This window comes from Cetorhinus maximus, unplaced genomic scaffold, assembly GCF_964194155.1.
Source record: "Cetorhinus maximus unplaced genomic scaffold, sCetMax3.hap1.1 HAP1_SCAFFOLD_519, whole genome shotgun sequence".
Lineage (NCBI taxonomy): Eukaryota > Metazoa > Chordata > Chondrichthyes > Lamniformes > Cetorhinidae > Cetorhinus > Cetorhinus maximus.
In genome coordinates this window covers 233,888-252,674 of record NW_027596461.1, presented here as the reverse complement: position 1 = coordinate 252,674, position 18,787 = coordinate 233,888, and the positions used below count along the sequence as shown (strand labels likewise).

The following is an 18,787-nucleotide window of genomic DNA, read 5'->3' as shown; positions in this document are numbered from 1 at the left end:
GCTGAGGGAGCGCCGCACTGTCGGAGGGTCAGTACTGAGGGAGCGCCGCACTGTCGGAGGGTCAGTGCTGAGGGTGTTCCGCACTGTCGGAGGGTCAGTGCTGATGTACGCCGGACTGTCGGAGAGTAATCGCTAAGGGAGCGCCACACTGTCGGAGGGTCAGTACTGGGCGAGCGCCATACTTTCGGAGGGTCAGTGCTTAGATAGCGCCGCACTGTCGGAGGGTCATTGCTGAGGGAGCTCCGAATTGTTGTAGGGTCAGCGCTGTGGGTGCGCCGCACTGTAGCAGTGTCAGTGCCGAGGGAGCGCCGCGCTGTCGGATGGTCAGTGCTGAGGGAGTGCAGCACTGTCGGAGGGTCAGTGCTGAGGGAGCCGCACTGTCGGAGGGTCAGTTTTGAGGGAGTGCGGCACTGTCGGAGGGTCAGTGCTGAGGGAGCCGCTCTGTCGGAGGGTCAGTGCTGAGGGAGCCGCACTGTCGGAGGGTCAGTGCTGAGGGAGCGCCGTACTGTCGGAGGGTCAGTGCTGAGGTAGCGCGCGTCTTTCTTTCACTACGGTCAGTCTTTCCTTGTCTCCCTCTCTCTCTTTCTCTTCGATAAGGGGGGAATTGGATAAATACTGGAAGGGGAAAAATGTGCAGGGTTATGGGGGGGAAAGAGCCGGTGGGGTCGGGGGTGGGGGTTAGAGTGTGGGGCTAATTGGACAGATCTTTCAAAGAGCCAGCACATGCATGATGGGCTGAATGGCCTCCTCTTGAGCTGTGTCATTCTGTGATTGGACCAACGCCTCCGCCTTCAAAGGCTCCGACCCCCCCTCCCCCACCCCCGTTCAACCTGCCCACCCCCAACATGAGCTTTTGAAACCGAACCTGCCCGACTGCTGTTGAGCCTCTGTCAGGTCGTCGAGGTTTTGTTGACCAGCAGGTGGGAGCGTTTGCCCCAGTTTCATATTGGACCATCCACAGGAGGAGGCCATTCAGCCCTTCGAGGATCAAGGGCCTGAATGGGCCTCTTCCTGTTCCTGTTTAAAAGGCTCGAGGGGTCTGAATGGCCTCCTCCTGTTCCTGTGTAACAGTCTCGACAGCGGGGCTGAATGGCCTCCTCCTGTTCCTGTGTAACATGCTTGAGAGGAGTTGAATGAGCCTCCTCCTGTTCCTGTGTAAAAGGCTCGAGAGGGGCTGAATGGCCTCCTCCTGTTCCTATTTGCAGAGACGTGTACACACACACACACACACACACAATATACCACTGACTGAAACAACGTTTAATTTTATTGAGTACACACAAAACATCATAAATACACAGGTAGTTTCTCTGGCATCAGCTCGATGGGCCGAATGGCCTGCTATGCTGTAACGACTGTCGGTTCAGTAACTGACACCGCGATTTAAAGACAGTCTCGTGCCGCCATTCACAAGAGGGTTTCACGTTGAACCAGGAACATGATCTCAGCGGCACCCTCAAGGGCCTGGGCACAATACACGAGGATTTACAGACCAGGGTGGACACAGCTGGTTCCAGAATTTCCCCAGAACCTCACCCAAGCTCGGGGCCTCCCCTGGCGCTCTCCCCAAGGCACTGGCATGGCCAACGGCTCTCCGGTGCCATCCCCCAACCTCACCAACTCCCCCTCAGCTATTTGGCCACAGCGTGCGTCACAATGCGATCGAACGACGGTGCGTTGCTCTCCCCTTAAATCCAGGCTTCTTCCCTTATCCGTGTGCATGAGGATGCGGGGGTGGGGGGTGGGGATGGGAGTGAGGAAGGAATCTCTCAATGCCCCACCCAACACCCCCTCCAGAAAAGTGCCAGGTCTGTAAAGCTGGCAAGTGTCCTTAAGGGGAGAATGGAGAGAGATTGCGGCTGCTCATGGAAATCACTGTTGGAGGGTGAGTATTGAGGAAGCTCCGCACTGTCGGAGGGTCAGTGCTGAGGGAGCGCCGCACTGTCGGAGGGTCAGTGCTGAGGGAGCGCCGCACTGTCGGAGGGTCAGTGCTGAGGGAGCGCCGCACTGTTGGAGGGTCAGTGCCAAGGGAGTGCTGCGCTGTTGGAGGGTCAGTACTGAGTGAGTGCTGCACTGTTGGAGGGTCAGTGCTGAGGGAGCACCGCACTGTCGGAAAGTCAGTGCTGAGGGAGCGCCACGCTGTCTGAGGGTCAGTGCTGAGGGAGTGCCACGCTGTCGGAGGGTCAGTGCTGAGGGAGTGCCGCACTGTTGGAGGGTCAGTGCTGAGGGAGCGCCGCACGGTCGGAGGGTCAGTGCTGAGGGAGTGCCGCACTGTTGGAGGGTCAGTGCTGAGGGAGCGCCGCACTGTTGGAGGGTTGTTGCTGAGAGAGCGTCGCGCTGTCAGGGGGTCAGTGCTGAGGGAGTGCTGCACTGTTGGAGGGTCAGTGCTGAGGGAGCGCCGCACCGTCAGAGGGTCAGTGCTGAGGGAGTGCCGAACTGTTGGAGGGTCAGTGCTGAGGGAGAGCCGCACTGTCGGAGGGTCAGTGCTGAGGGAGCGCCGCACTGTTGGAGGGTTGTTGCTGAGAGAGCGTCGCGCTGTCAGGGGGTCAGTGCTGAGGGAGTGCTGCACCGTCGGAGGGTCAGTGCTGAGGGAGCGCCGCACTGTCGGAGAGTCAGTACTGAGGGAGCGCCGCACTGTTGGAGGGTCAGTGCTGAGGGAGCGCTGCACTGTCGCAGCTGCAGTGCAGAGGGAGCGCCACGCTGTTGGAGGGTCGGTGCTGCATTGTTGGAGGGTCAGTTCTGTGGGAACGACGCACGGTCGGAGGGTCAGTGCTGAGGGATCGCTGCACATTCGAGAGGGTCAGGGCTGAGGGAGCGCCACGCTGTTGGAGGCTCAGTGCTTAGGGAGCGCCGCACTGTCGGATGGTCAGTGCTGAGCGAGTGCCGAACTGTTGGAGGGTCAGTGCTGAGGGAGTGCTGCACTGTTGGAGGGTTGTTGCTGAGAGAGCGTCGCGCTGTCAGTGGGTCAGTGCTGAGGGAGTGCTGCACTGTTGGAGGGTCAGTGCTGAGGGAGCGCCACACCGTCAGAGGGTCAGTGCTGAGGGAGTGCCGAACTGTTGGAGGGACAGTGCTGAGGGAGTGCCGCACTGTTGGAGGGTCAGTGCTGAGGGAGCGCCGCACTGTTGGAGGGTCAGTGCTGAGGGAGAGCCGCGCTGTTGGAGGGTCAGTGCTGAGGGAGGGCCGCACTGTTGGAGGGTCAGTGCTGTGGGAGCGCCGCACTGTCGGAGGCGTCTTTCAGGATGAACAAGGGAGATGAACAAGGGGTGTGCAGTTCGAGTTCTCTCCGGCCCTGGGGCCAATGTTCACTGACCAGCCAGCCACTGCTGACAGAGCGATCAGGCGAGGTCCCCATCAGTCCTGAAAGTTCCTCCTCCTTCCATACGGTGACCAGCAACAGAGTGTGTCCATGCCCGGTCTGTCTGCTCCCTACAGTCTCTCCTGGCTGGCGCTACAGTCGGAGTCTCCCCCCGGGCTCCAGAGGCCCACGGCTTTCGGTCTGGTGATGTCCCGCTGCACCCACGGGTGGTACAATATCTGGTGGAGGGTGGGGCGTTTGGAGGGTTGCATGGAGAGGCACCATCGTATCAGCTCCTCGCACTCTGCAGGGGGAAGGGGGGAAGGAAGCACAAGATGGTCCATTAAAAATTGCATCGCTGGGAAGAAATGAATGTGAGAAAGAGAGAGAGAGACTGGAGAAGGCGGCGGTGCAGAGGGATCTGGGTGTCCTGGGACATGAATCTCAAAAAGTTGGTATGCAGATGCAGCGAGTGATGAGGAAGACAAATGGAAAGTTGTCCTTTATTGCGAGGGGGGGGATGGAGTATAAAAGTGGGGAAGTCTTGCTACAACTGGACAGGGCGTTGGTGAGGCCGCTCCTGGGTCACTGTGGACAGTTCTGGTCCCCTCACTTCAGGAGGGACAGACTCGCATGGGAAGCCGTTCAGAGAAGGTTCACTCGGCCGATTCCTGGGACGAAGGGGGTTTGTCTGATGAGGAAAGGTTGAGCAGGTTGGGCCTCTACCCATTGGAGTTTAGAAGAATGAGAGGTGATCTTATTGAAACATATCAGATTCTGAGGGGAGGGGGTTTGACAGGGTGGATGCTGAGGGGATGTTACCCGCCCCTCGTGGAGGGGAATCTAGAACGAGGGGAGGGGGCACAGTTTCAGAATGAGGGATCTCCCATTGAAGACGGAGATGAGGAGGAATTTCTTCTCTCAGAGGGTGGTCAGTCTGTGGAATGCTCTCCCCCCCCAAGAGAGCAGTGGGGGCCGGGTCACTGAATATATTCAAGGCCAAGTGAGACAGATTTTTGATCGACGAGGGAGTCGAGGGTTATGAGGGGGACGGACAGGAAAGTGTAGTTGAGGAACAATGGGATCATACGCAATCGTATTGAATGGGGGAGCAGGTTTGAGGGGCTGAATGGCCTCCTCCTGCCCCCATTTCTTGAGATCTTATGGAAAGGAGAGACAGTGAAGGATGCTTTAAAACTAAAATCCCCTCTCTCCACCCCCTGTGCCACTTACCCTTGGAGATGCCGGAGGGCAGCTGGATCTCGCCAGCCAGGATCTCCACGTCTCGCTCGAAGGGGATGTCACCACAGACCATGACGTAGAGCAAGACCCCGAGGGACCAGACAGTAGCGGAGCGGGCATGGTAGCGCCTTTCACTGATGTACTCTGGCGGGCTGTACACTCTGGTGCCTGAGCATTTACATCAGAAAGAGATGGAAATAGGAGAGAGAGAGAGAGACAAGATTAAAACCAGACAACATTCACTGTGAGACTATTTACCCCACCCAGCATTGCTTTGGGGTTTTAATGCCCTGATGCCCCCAAAATACCCACGCCTGACCCTCGCCCCCCCTGCCCTATCCCCCTGTCGGAGGGTCAGTGCCGAGGGAGCGGCGCACTGTCGGAGGGTCAGTGCTGAGGGAGCGACGCACTGTCGGAGGGTCAGTGCTGAGGGAGCGCCGCACTGTCGGAGGTTCAGTGCTGAGGTAGCGCTGCACTGTTGGAGGGTCAGTGCATAGGGAGTGCCGCACTGTCGGAGGGTCAGTGCTGAGGGAGCATCGCGCTGTCGGAGGGTCAGTGCTGAGCCGCACTGTCGGAGGATCAGTGCTGAGCCGCACTGTCGGAGGGTCAGTGCTGAGGGAGCTCCGCACTGTCGGAGGGTCAGTGCTGAGGGAGTGCCGCACTGTTGGAGGGTCAGTGCTGAGGGAGTGCCGCACTGTCGGACGGTCGGTGCCGAGGGAGCGCCGCACTGTCGGAGGTTCAGTGCTGAGGGAGCTCCGTACTGTCGGAGGGTCAGTGCTGAGGGAGCTCCGCATTGTCGGAGGTTCAGTGCTGAGGGAGCGCCGCACTGTCAGAGGGTCTGTGCTGTGCCATACTGTGGGAGGGAATTGGCGTCTGTGCAACATGTCTGGGATCCCAGGTGTCAGAGAGCGAAAGGAGGAGCCGCTGTGCCCCCAGCTGCTTCTGGGATGCCCCCAGGGAGTGTCCGGGCAGGGGTACTCACCACTGACATCGGTGTAGGCGGTGTCGCGCAGCAGGGCTGCCGAGCCGAAGTCGATGAGCTTGAGCTCGTCAGTGTGCAGGTCGACCAGGAGGTTCTCGTCCTTGATGTCCCGGTGCGTGACCCCACAGGCATGGCAGTGCTGCACTGCCTCCACCGCCTGGCGGAAGAAGGAGCGGGCGCGATCCTCGCCCAGTGGGCCCTGCTCGGTGATGAGGTCGAAGAGGTCCTTGGCGCTGGGCGGGCGCTCCATCACCAGCAGGAAGCCGGCCGGCCTGGAGAACCAGTCCAGCAGGCGAATCACGCCTCGGTGCTCCGGCAAAGACACCTTCCGCATCATGATGATCTCCATGGGCACGGGGCGGTGATTCTGCAAGCAGAGGGCACAAGGATGGCAGGATTCAGAACATGGGCAGCAGGGAACACGTTCGCAAAGAGAAATAGCTGGAGTTGAGGATGGAAAGAGTCTGGTTTGGGGGGGAGATGGCGTTGGGGGTGGGTAGGGGGTGGGAAGAGGCTTGTTTGGGGGGGATACGCACACTCAGACACACTCACACACACACTCACATTCAGAGTTACTCACACACACACTCAGACACACACACACACTCAAACATTCTTAGACTCAGTCACACTCGCGCACACTCAGACGCACACGTTGCACACACTCAGATGCACACTCGCACACACTTAGACAGAGACAGGTTCACAAGTCTTATTGAAATCATTTTAAACTCACCAGACGACCCCAATCCACCACTTTCTTCCTGGGCACGTGTTTAACCGCCACCTGGCACAGAAACAGGATCCCAATTCATTCAAATGAGCTGACTTTAAACACTACATCCATGTTGATATATTTTAAGTGAAGTTTCATACTGAGTTAACACACACCTTGTCTCCCTCCCCCCTATAGAAACATCAGCAACACCTGCAGGTGTAAACATTGATCCCTGGCAATTATTTTGGCTCTTCACTCCCCCCGCGACCCCCGGAATGTTGTAATGTTGTGCTCGCGTTTTACAATTTATTGCACTAAAAACGGAAGCTTCTAGATGGCAGTGTGTCTCTGTGTATGCCTGTGGGTGTGTCTGAGTGTGTGTTTGTGTGTGTGCGTGTTTGCCTGTACATGACTGTGAGGATCTCTGTGTGTGTGAGTGAGTGTGTCTATGTGCATGTTTGTGTGAGTGAGTGTCTGTGTGAATGTTTTTGTGTCTGTGTGTCTGTGTGAATGTTTTTGCGTCTGAGTGTGTGTGTGTCTGAGTGTGTGTGTCTGGGGGCGTGTGTGTGTGTGTCTGTGTGTCTGGGAGCGTGTGTGTGTGTGTGTCTGAGTGTGTGCGTGTCTCTCTGTGTGTCTGAGTGTGTGTGCGTGTGTTTGTGTCTGAATGTGTGTGTGTGTGTCTGAGTGTGTGTGTGAGTGTAACTCTGTGTGTGTCTGGGGGCGTGTGTGTGAGTGCATGTGTGTGTCTGAGTGTGTGTGTGTGTCTGAGTGCGTCTCTCTGTGTCTGGATGTGTGTGTGTGTGTGTCTGACTGTGTGTCTGGGGGTCTGTGTGTGTTTGTGTCTTTGTGTGTGTCTGGGGACGTGTGTGTGTGTGTGTCTGAGTGTGTGTGTGTGTCTGGGTGTGTGTGTGTGTCTGAGTGTGTGTCTGAGTGTGTCTCTGTGTGTGTCTGAGTGCGTGTGTCTGTGGGTGTGTGTGTGTCTGAGTGTGTGTGTGTGTCTGGGTGTGTGTGTGTGTCTGAGTGTGTCTCTGTGTGTGTCTGAGTGTGTCTCTGTGTGTCTGAGTGTGTGTGTGTCTGAGTGTGTCTCTGTGTGTGTCTGAGTGTGTGTGTGTCTATATATCGATGTGCTTATTACATTAATACCCTCCTTTCCCCCCTCCTCTCTCACCGGAGCTCCATCGAAGATCCTCACAGCCGAGAAAACTGTTCCGAAGCCGCCGCTGCCCAGTTTCTTGCCCACACTGTACAGTTTCTTGAAGCTTTCTCTCTTCTTCACTGCAGGAGGTGAGACAGAGAGAGAGAGAGAGAGAGAGAGAATTACACTCCATCCAATGATCCCAGCCTCAGTTTAACAAAGTTATGACAGACAATCAAACATCACATCAGACTGAAATTGTTCTTAGTAACAAAGGCTCCCGACCCTTCCCAGCCCACGAAACTCCAGCGAGAATTAATGAGTTTGCCCATTGCCTCTCTCGCTCACTCACATGTGATTCTGTCACCCCTTCTCTCTCCGTCTCTCTCTAACAGCTTTTTTGTGTGTCTGTGTCTCACTTTCTGTGTCTCACTGCTGTCTCGCTCTCTCTCGTTCTGTTTCTCTAGCTCTCTCTCTCTCTCTCTTTCTTTCTGTCTCTTTCTTTCTATCTCTCTCTCTCGCTGACTCTTTCTCTCTCTTCCTTTCTCTCTCTTCCCTCCTCTCTCTTCCTTTCTCTCTCTTCCTTTCTCTCTCTTCCCTCCTCTCTCTTCCTTTCTCTCTCTCTGTCTCTGTGTCTCTCTCTTTCTTTCATTCTCTGTCTTTTTCACTCTCACTCTCCCTCTGTCTGTCTCTCTCTCTGTCTCATTCTCTCTATCTCTGTCTTTCTGTGTCTCATTCTCTCTCTGTCTTTCTCTCTTTCTTTCTCTGTCTCTCTCTCTGTCTTTCTTTCTCTCTCTCTGTCTTTCTTTCTCTCCGTCCCTCTTTCTCTCTCCGTCTCTGTCTATCTCCGTCTCTGTCTATCTCCGTCTCTGTCTATCTCTGTCTCTCTGTTTCTCTTTCTGTCTCTGTCTCTCTCTTTCTCTCTCTCTCTTTCTCTCTCTCTCTGTCTTTCTTTCTCTCTCTCTCTTTCTTTCTCTCTACGTCTCTCTCTCTATCTCCGTCTCTGACTATCTCCGTCTCTCTGTTTCTCTTTCTGTCTCTGTCTCTCTCTTTCTCTCTCTCTCTTTCTCTCTCTCTCTCTGTCTTTCTATCTCTCTCTTTCTCTCTCCGTCTCTGTCTATCTCCGTCTCTGTCTATCTCCGTCTCTCTGTCTCTCTCTATCTCTGTCTCTCTCTGTTTCTCTCTCCCTGTTTCTCTCTCATCCTTTCTCTCCCTCTCCGACCCAATCAATCATCAATTAATGGGATCACCGAACCGAACCTCCCTCTCCCTCTCCATCCGTCTCTGGCCCCCTCCGCCCCAGACCATCTCTGTCCCTGTCTCTCTCTCTCTCTCTCTCTCAGTTTCTGTCTCTGCATCCCACTGGCTCTGGAGAACTCCTGCTCACTCCCCCTTCTCTCCCCCGAACACCAACTTCTGGGGGGTGGGAGATGGGGGAAAAGACCCTGCGCGAACACTCGGGGAACTCATGATGTAAAAAACAACTTCCTACCTGGGAGCGATCCCTCGGCCGGTGTCTGGCTGCACTCAGTCCCCAACTTGGTAGACAGCATTGGCTCTGCGGGGGGACGGTGTCGCTGCTGTTAAAGATTCCTCTGGGACAGAGAAAGATAGTCTCGTAATCGCTTCCAAAATAATTGTTTCTTTAAGGAAGAATTTTGCCCTTCCTGGGGAGAGAAGCACAATTCACGTGTCCAGTGTCTCTGTCTCTTGACCAGAACTAAGGGAAAATAGAACAGGGAGTGAAATATATAAACTGGTTTAAGGGGGAGGGGGTTGGACAGGTAGAGATGGATAGAGGGCCAGTGATAGGTGGAGGGAACCAAAAAATGTCACGGGCCAAAGGATAAAGAGGTGTTGATGGTGGTGATATCAGGGAAGAAATGTGCTAATGGGGACATTAAGGGTAGAAAGCAAGACATGCAAGGTACAGATAGCCCAATGGATGGAAACACATTCCAAACAATAATGGCAATAGGTGGGAAAAGAAAAATATATAGAAATGTTTGGGGGAAACAGGGGGTGGGGATAGAGGAGAGAGTTCCTGATCGAAAGTGGTTGAACTCAATATTCAGTCTGGGAAGCTGTAAAGTGCCCAGTCGGTAGATAAGGTTCTGTTCCATCCATTGTTTTACCTCAGACAGAGTAAAGACCTCTTAGAACAGAGATGAGGAGAAACTTCTTTAGCCAGAGAGAGTGGGTGAATCTCTGGAATTCATTGCCACAGAAGGCTGTGGAGGCCAGGTCATTGAGTGTATTTAAGACCGAGATAGATAGGTTCCTGATTGGTAAGGGGATCAAAGGTTATGGGGAGAAGGCGGGAGAATGGGGTTGAGAAACTGATCAGCCATGATTGAATGGCGGAGCAGACTCGATGGGCCGAATGGCCTAATTTCTGCTCCTATGTCTTATGGAGCGCCGCACTCTCTTTCTGTCTTTCTCTGTCTCTCTCTCTCTCTGAGTCTCTCTCTCTCTGTCTCTATCTCTCTCTGTCTCTGTGTTCCTCTCCTCTCTCTGTCTTTCTCTGTCTCTCTCTCTGTCTCTCCCTCTATCTCTCTTTTGGTGGCTCTCTCTGACTCTCTGAATCTCTCTGTAGGGGCTGACTGACTTGTTCCTGTGTAACAGGCTTGAGAGGGCCTGAATGGCCTCCTCCTTTTCACGTATAACATGCTTGGGGGGCTTATTGCTTTCCCCTGTTCCTGTGTAACAGGCTCGAGAGGGCCTGAATGGCCTCCTCCTGTTCCTGTATAACATGCTTGGGGGGCTTATTGCTTTCCCCTGTTCCTGTGTAACAGGCTCGAGAGGGGCTGAATGGCCTCTGCCTGTTCCTGTGTAACAGGCTCGAGAGTGGCTGAATGGCCTCTCCCTGTTCCTGTGTAACAGGCTCGAGAGGGGCTGACTGACCTGTTCCTGTATAACAGTCTTGAGAGGGGCTGAATGGCCTCCTAATGTTCCTGTGTAACAGGCTCGAGAGAGGGGCTGAATGGCCTCCTACTGTTCCTGTGTAACAGGCTCGAGAACGGGGGCTGAATGGCCTCCTACTGTTCCTGTGTAACAGGCACGAGAGAGGGGCTGAATGTCCTCCTACTGTTCCTGTGTAACAAGCTCAAGGCGGGGGATGAATCGGCCTCCTCCAGCTCCTGTGTAACATTCTCGAGAGGGGGGCTGATTGGCCTCCTCCTGTTCCTGTGTAACAGGCTCGAGGCGGGGGATGAATGGCCTCCTCCTGTTCCTGTGTAAAAGGCTCGAGGCGGGGGATGAATGGCCTCCTCCTGTTCCTGTGTAACAGGCTCGAGGCGGGGGCTGAATGGCCTCCTCCTGTTCCTGTATAACAGGCTCGAGGCGGGGGATGAATGGCCTCCTCCTGTTCCTGTGTAAAAGGCTTGAGAGGGGCTGAATGGCCTCCTCCTGTTCCTGTTTGCAGAGACGTGTACACACACACACACACAATATACCACTGACTGAAACAACGTTTAATTTTATTGAGTCCACACAAAACATCATAAATACGCAGGTAGTTTCTCTGGCATCAGCTCGATGGGCCGAATGGCCTGCTATGCTGTAAGGACTGTCGGTTCACTAACTGACACCGCGATTTAAAGACAGTCTCGTGCTGCCATTCACAAAAGGGTTTCACGTTGAACCAGGAACATGATCTCAGCGGCACCCTCTAGGGCCTAGGCACAATACACGAGGGTTTCCAGACCAGGGTGGACACAGCTGGTTCCAGCATTTCCCCAAAACCTCACCCAAGCTCGGGCCTCCCCTGGCGCTCTCCTCAAGGCACTGGCATGGCCAACGGCTCTCCGGTGCCATCCCCAACCTCACCAACTCCCCCTCAGCTATTTGCCCACAGCGTGCATCACAATGCGATCGAACGACTGGTGCGTTGCTTTCCCCTTAAATCCAGGCTTCTTCCCTTATCCGTGTGCATGAGGATGCGGGGGTGGGGATGGGAGTGAGGAAGGAATCTCTCAATGCCCCACCCAACACCCTCTCCAGAAAAGTGCCAGGTCTGTAAAGCTCGGAAGTGTCCTTAAGGGGAGAATGGAGAGAGATTGCGGCTGCTCATGGAAATCACTGTCGGAGGGTCAGTGCTGAGGGAGCTCCGCACTGTCGGAGGGTCAGTGCTGATGGAGCTCCGCACTGTCGGAGGGTCAGTGCTGAGGGAGCGCCGCGCTGTCGGAGGGTCGGTGCTGAGGGAGCGCCGCACTGTTGGAGTTTTAGTGCTGAGGGAGCTCCACACTGTAGGAGGGTCAGTGCTGAGAGCGCGCTGTAGTGTCAGAGGGTTAGTGCCGAGGGTGCGCCGTGCTGTTGGAGGGTGAGTGCTGAGGGAGTGACGCACTGTCAGAGGGTCAGTGCTGGGGGAGCTCCAGACTGTCAAGGTTCAGGACTGAGGGAGCGCCCTACTTTTGGAGGGTCAGTGCTGAGGGAGCGCCGCGATGTCGGATGGTCAGTGCTGAGGGAGCGCCGCGCTGTCTGAGTGTCAGTGCTGAGGGAGCTCCGAACTGTTGGGGGGTCAGTATTGAGGGAGCGCCGCAATCTCGGAGGGACAGTGCTGAGGGAGCTCCAAACTGTCAGGGGGTCAGGACTGAAGGAGCGCCGCACTGTCGGAGGGTCAGTACTGGGCGAGCCCCATATTTTTGGAGGGTCAGTGCTTAGATAGCGCCGCACTGTCGGAAGGTCAGTGCTGAGCGAGCCACACTGTCAGAGGTTCAGTCCTGAGGGAGCGCCGAGCTGTTGGAGGGTCAGTGCTGAGGGTGCGTCGCACTGTCGGAGGGTCAGTGTTGAGGGAGAGCCGGACTGTCGGAGGGTCATTGCTGAGGGAGCGCCACGCTATTGGAGCATCAGTACAGATGGAACGCCGCACTGTCGAAGGGTCAGTAGTGATGAAGCTCCGAATTGTTGTCGGGTCAGCGCTGTGGGTGCGCCGCACTGTTGGAGGGTCAGTACTGAGGGAGCGCCGCACTGTCGGAAGGTCAGTGCTGAGGGAGCGCCGCACTGTCGGAAGGTCTGTGCTGAGGGAGCCGCACTGTCGGAGGGTCAGTGCTGAGGGAGCCGCACTGTCGGAGGGTCAGTGCTGAGGGAGCGCCGCACTGTCGGAGGGTCAGTGCTGAGGGAGCGCCGCACTGTCGGAGGGTCAGTGCTGAGGGAGCGCCGCACTGTCGGAGGGTCAGTGCTGAGGGAGCGCACGTCTTTCTTTCGCTATGGTCAGTCTTTCCTTGTCTCCCTCTCTCTCTCTCTCTCTCTCTCCTTCTCTTCGATAAGGGGGGAATTGGATAAATACTGGAAGGGGAAAAACGTGCAGGGTTATGGGGGGGAAAGAGCCGGTCGGGTCGGGGGTGGGGGTTAGAGTGTGGGGCTAATTGGACAGATCTTTCAAAGAGCCAGCACATGCATGATGGGCTGAATGGCCTCCTCTTGAGCTGTGTCATTCTGTGATTGGACCAACGCCTCCGCCTTCACAGGCTCCGACCCCACCTCCCCCACCCCCGTTCAACCTGCCCACACCCCAACATGAGCTTTTGAAACCGAACCTGCCCGACTGCTGTTGAGCCCCTGTCAGGTCGTCGAGGTTTTGTTGACCAGCAGGTGGGAGCGTTTGCCCCAGTTTCATATTGGGCCGTCCACAGGAGGAGGCCATTCAGCCCTTCGAGGCTCAAGGGCCTGAATGGGCCTCTCCCTGTTTCTGTTTAAAAGGCTCGAGGGGTCTGAATGGCCTCCTCCTGTTCCTGTGTAACAGTCTCTAGAGTGGGGCTGAATGGCCTCCTCCTGTTCCTGTATAACATGCTTGAGAGGAGTTGAATGAGCCTCCTCCTGTTCCTGTGTAAAAGGCTCGAGAGGGGCTGAATGGCCTCCTCCTCTTCCTATTTGCAGAGACGTGTACACACACACACACACACACACACAATATACCACTGACTGAAACAATGTTTAATTTTATTGAGTCCACACAAAACATCATAAATACGCAGGTAGTTTCTCTGGCATCAGCTCGATGGGCCGAATGGCCTGCTATGCTGTAACGACAGTAGGTTCGCTAACTGACACCGCGATTTAAAGACAGTCTCGTGCCGCCATTCACAAGAGGGTTTCACGTTGAACCAGGAACATGATCTCAGCGGCACCCTCTAGGGCCTGGGCACAATACACGAGGATTTACAGACCAGGGTCGACACAGCTGGTTCCAGAATTTCCCCAGAACCTCACCCAAGCTCAGGGCCTCCCCTGGCGCTCTCCCCAAGGCACTGGCATGGCCAACGGCTCTCCGGTGCCATCCCCCAACCTCACCAACTCCCCCTCAGCTATTTGGCCACAGATGCGTCACGATGCGATCGAACGACGGTGCGTTGCTTTCCCCTTAAATCCAGGCTTCTTCCATTATCCGTGTGCATGAGGATGCGGGGGTGGGGGGTGGGGATGGGAGTGAGGAAGGAATCTCTCAATGCCCCACCCAACACCCCCTCCAGAAAAGTGCCAGGTCTGTAAAGCTCGCAAGTGTCCTTCAGGGGAGAATGGAGAGAGATTGCAGCTGCTCATGGAAATCACTGTTGGAGGGTCAGTGCTGAGGGAGCTCCGCACTGTCGGAGGGTCAGTGCTGAGGGAGCTCCGCACTGTCGGAGGGTCAGCGCTGAGGGAGCGTTGCGCTGTCGGAGGGTCAGTTTTGAGGTAGCGCCGCACTGTCGGATGGTCAGTGCTGAGGGGGTGACGCACTGTCGGAGGGTCAGTGCTGAGGTAGCGCCGTACTGTGGGATGGTCAGAACAGGGAGGGATGCGCTGTCGGAGGGTGAAGTGCAGAGGGAGCTCCACACTGTAGGAGGGTCAGTGCTGAGAGCGCGCTGTACTGTCAGAGGGTTAGTGCCGAGGGTGCGCCGCGCTGTTGGAGGTTCAGTGCTGAGGGAATGACGCACTGTCAGAGGGTCAGTGCTGGGGGAGCTCCAGACTGTCAAGGTGTCAGGACAGAGGGAGCGCCGTACTGTTGGAGGGTCAGTGCTGAGGGAGCGCCGCGATGTCGGAGGGTCAGTATTGAGGGAGCGCCGCAATCTCGGAGGGACAGTGCTGAGGGAGCTCCAAACTGTCGGGGGGTCAGGACTGAGGGAGCGCCGCACTGTCCGAGTTTCAGTACTGAGGGAGCGCCGCACTGTCGGAGGGTCAGTGCTGAGGGAGCGCCGCACTGTCGGAGGGTCAGTACTGAGGGAGCGCCGCACTGTCGGAGGGTCAGTGCTGAGGGTGCGCCGCACTGTCGGAGGGTCAGTGCTGATGTACGCCGGACTGTCGGCGGGTCATTGCTGAGGGAGCGCCGCACTGTCGGAGGGTCAGTAGTGAGGGAGCTCCGAATTGTTGTAGGGTCAGCGCTGTAGGTGCGCCGCACTGTAGTAGTGTCAGTGCCGAGGGAGCGCTGTGCTGTCGGGGGGTCAGTGCTGAGGGAGTGCAGCACTGTCGGCGGGTCAGTGCTGAGGGAGCCGCAATGTCGGAGGGTCAGTACTGAGGGAGCGCCGCACTGTCGGAAGATCAGTGCTGAGGGAGTGCAGCACTGTCGGAGGGTCAGTGCTGAGGGAGTGCGGCACTGTCGGAGAATTAGTGCTGAGGGAGCCGCACTGTCAGAGGGTCAGTGCTGAGGGAGCCGCACTGTCGGAGGGTCAGTACTGAGGGAGCGCCGCACTATCGGAAGGTCAGTGCTGAGGGAGCGCCGCACTGTCGGAGGGTCAGTGCTGAGGGAGCCGCACTGTCGGAGGGTCAGTGCTGAGGGAGTGCGGCACTGTCGGAGGGTCAGTGCTGAGGGAGCCGCACTGTCGGAGGGTCAGTGCTGAGGGAGCGCCGCACTGTCGGAGGGTCAGTGCTGAGGGAGCGCACGTCTTTCTTTCGCTACGGTCAGTCTTTCTTTGTCTCCATCTCTCTCTCTTACTCTTCGATAAGGGGGGAATTGGATAAATACTGGAAGGGGAAAAACGTGCAGGGTTATGGGGGGGAAAGAGCCGGTGGGGTCAGGGGTGGGGGTTAGAGTGTGGGGCTAATTGGACAGATCTTTCAAAGAGCCAGCACATGCATGATGGGCTGAATGGCCTCCTCTTGAGCTGTGTCATTCTGTGATTGGACCAACGCCTCCGCCTTCAAAGGCTCCGCCCCCACCCCCCACCCGTCCCCCACCCCCGTTCAACCTGCACACCCCCCAGCATGAGCTTTTGAAACCGAACCTGCCCGACTGCTGTTGAGCCTCTGTCAGGTCGTCGAGGTTTTGTTGACCAGCAGGTGGGAGCGTTTGCCCCAGTTTCATATTGGGCCATCCACAGGAGGAGGCCATTCAGCCCTTCGAGGCTCAAGGGCCTGAATGGGCCTCTTCCCGTTCCTGTTTAAAAGGCTCGAGGGGTCTGAATGGCCTCCTCCTGTTCCTGTATAACAGTCTCGACAGCGGGGCTGAATGGCCTCCTCCTGTTCCTGTGTAACAGTCTCGACAGCGGGGCTGAATGGCCTCCTCCTGTTCCTGTGTAAAAGGCTCGAGAGGGGCTGAATGGCCTCCTCCTGTTCCTATTTGCAGAGACGTGTACACACACACACACACACACACAATAGACCACTGACTGAAACAATGTTTAATTTTATTGAGTACACACAAAACATCATAAATACACAGGTAGTTTCTCTGGCATCAGCTCGATGGGCCGAATGGCCTGCTATGCTGTAACGACTGTCGGTTCAGTAACTGACACCGCGATTTAAAGACAGTCTCGTGCCGCCATTCACAAGAGGGTTTCACGTTGAACCAGGAACATGATCTCAGCGGCACCCTCTAGGGCCTGGGCACAATACACGAGGATTTACAGACCAGGGTGGACACAGCTGGTTCCAGAATTTCCCCAGAACCTCACCCAAGCTCGGGCCTCCCCTGGCGCTCTCCCCAAGGCACTGGCATGGCCAACGGCTCTCCGGTGCCATCCCCCAACCTCACCAACTCCCCCTCAGCTATTTGCCCACAGCGTGCGTCACAATGCGATCGAACGACGGTGCGTTGCTTTCCCCTTAAATCCAGGCTTCTTCCCTTATCCGTGTGCATGAGGATGCGGGGGTGGGTGGTGGGGATGGGAGTGAGGAAGGAATCTCTCAATGCCCCACCCAACACCCCCTCCAGAAAAGTGCCAGTTCTGTAAAGCTCGCAAGTGTCCTTAAGGGGAGAATGGAGAGAGATTGCGGCTGCTCATGGAAATCACTGTTGGAGGGTGAGTATTGAGGAAGCTCCGCACTGTCGGAGGGTCAGTGCTGAGGGAGAACCTTTGGACTGTGGGAGGCCATTCAGCCCCTCTCAGGACTTTTAGACAGGAACAGGAGGAGGCCATTCAGCCCCTCTCATACTGTTAGACAGGAACAGGAGGAGGCCATTCAGCCCCTCTCAAGCCTGTTAGACAGGAACAGGAGGAGGCCATTCAGCCCCTCTCAAGCCTGTTAGACAGGAACAGGAGGAGGCCATTCTGCCCCTCGAGCCTTGCTCGATTCAACCAGATCAGGGCTGATCAGCATCTTAACTCCATCTGCTGCCCTGGGTTCTGTAATCCTCAATCCCCTCCTTACCCAGAAACATCTCCCAATCTCAGGGTGTAAATTTACAATTCCCCTCCCCACCGTCTCAGCCTCGACAGGCTTATCGGGGGGAGGGAGTTTCCCATTTCCACCCCACTTTGTATCAAGTGCTTCCTGACATCACCCCTGACCGCCTGGCTCCAACTGTGATGTTCGGACCCCTGATTCTGGGCTCTCCCACCCCCTCCAAACCCATCATCTTAAACCCCTCGATCAGAACCCCCCTTAATCTTCGATACTCGAGGGAATACAAGCTCGGCCTGTGAGACCCCTGATCGGAATTTAACCCTCTCACACCCAGGGCGTTCTGGTGATACTGCGCTGCAATCCTGAAGTTCTCTCTCTCTCTGTCTCTGTTTCTCTCTCTCTGTCTCTCTCTCTATCGCTGTCTCTCTCTCTATCTCTGTCTCTCTCTTTCTCTCTCTCTCTCTTTGTGTCTCTCTCTCCCTTTCTCTCTATCCCTCTCTGTCACTCTCTGTCTCTTTCTCGCTCCCTCTCTATCTCTTTCTCCATCTCTCTGTCTCTGTCTCTCTCTCTCTGTCTATCTCTCTAACTCTAACTCTCTCTGTCTCTGTCTATCTCTCTCTCTTTCTATCTCTCTCTCTCTCTCTGTCTATCTCTCTCTCTCTGTCTATATCTTTCTCTCTCTATCTATTTCTCTTTCTCTCTCTGTCTATCTCTCTCTCTCTGTCCCTCTCTTTCTATCTCCCTCTCTCTCTCTCGCTCTCTCTCTGTCTCTCTCTCTCTGTCTCTCTCTCTGTCTATCTCTCTCACTCTATCTCTCTCTCTCTGTCTATCTCTCTCTCTACCTATTTCTCTCTCTCTCTCTCTGTCTATATCTCTCTCTCTCTGTCCCTCTCTTTCTATCTCCCTCTCTCTCTCTCTCTCTCGCTCTCTCTGTGTCTCTCTCTCTCTCTCTCTCTCTGTCTCTCTCTCTCTCTCTCCATCCTTCAGGATGAGACATTAAACCTGAGGCCTGAGTCCACCCTCTCAGGTGGACATAAAAGATCCCCTGACATCGGCTGCTCGTGGGATCTTCCTCTGCGCAAAATGGTGATCCCTTTCCCCTACAAGAGTGACCCCACCTGCAAAGGTGCTTCATTGGTTGCGAGGCACTTGGAGGTGTCTGCTGGTGGTGAAAGGCGCTATATAAACGCAGGTCTTTCTTTCGCTATGGTCAGTATTTCCTTGGCTCTCCCTCTCTCTCTCTTCGATAAGGGGGGAATTGGATAAATACTGGAAGGGGAAAACGTGCAGGGTTATGGGGGGGGCGGGAAAGAGCCGGTGGGGTCGGGGTGGGGGGGAAGAGTGTTGGGCTAATTGGACAGATCTTTCAAAGAGCCAGCACATGCATGATGGGCTGAATGGCCTCCTCTTGAGCTGTGCCATTCTGTGATTGGACCAACGCCTCCGCCTTCAAAGGCTCCGACCCCACCTCCCCCACCCCCGTTCAACCTGCCCACCCCCCAACATGAGCTTTTGAAACCGAACCTGCCCGACTGCTGTTGAGCCTCTGTCAGGTCGTCGAGGTTTTGTTGACCAGCAGGTGGCAGCGTTTGCCCCAGTTTCATATTGGGCCATCCACAGGAGGAGGCCATTCAGCCCTTCGAGGCTCAAGGGCCTGAATGGGCCTCCTCCTGTTCCTGTTTAAAAGGCTCGAGAGGGGGGCTGAATGGCCTCCTCCTGTTCCTGTGTAACAGGCCCGAGAGGGGGTCTGAATGGCCTCTCCTGTTCCTGTGTAACAGTCTCTAGAGACGGGCTGAATGGCCCCCTCCTGTTCCTGTGTAACAGACTCGAGAGGGGCTGAATGGCCTCATCCTGTTCCTGTGTATCAGGATCGAG

At 55.8% G+C, this 18,787-nt stretch overlaps 1 protein-coding gene across 1 annotated transcript; it reads right to left on the bottom strand.

Moving 5' to 3' along the window:
* Positions 1-3,229: 3,229 nt before the first annotated feature.
* Positions 3,230-18,526, bottom strand: LOC144673940 (serine/threonine-protein kinase pim-3-like). The gene is made up of 6 exons (XM_078535531.1): positions 18,437-18,526; positions 7,406-7,579; positions 6,256-6,306; positions 5,520-5,886; positions 4,529-4,705; positions 3,230-3,599 (listed from the first exon to the last, which is right to left on the bottom strand). The coding sequence occupies exons 1-6, from the start codon at positions 18,524-18,526 to the stop codon at positions 3,427-3,429; spliced, it is 1,032 nt and encodes a 343-aa protein (XP_078391657.1). The 3' UTR covers positions 3,230-3,426.
* Positions 18,527-18,787: the final 261 nt, after the last annotated feature.

Bases quoted from the DNA above. Each gene is read 5' to 3' on its own strand.
- LOC144673940 (XM_078535531.1), bottom strand. From the start codon at position 18,526: ATGGCCCAATATGAAACTGGGGCAAACGCTGCCACCTGCTGGTCAACA. The intron at 7,580-18,436 runs GTTCGGTTTCAA...TGTTAAACTGAG, and splicing joins GCTCAACAGCAGTCGGGCAG to GCTGGGATCATTGGATGGAG. The intron at 5,887-6,255 runs GTGAGTTTAAAA...CTCTGCTTGCAG, and splicing joins TGGTGGATTGGGGTCGTCTG to AATCACCGCCCCGTGCCCAT.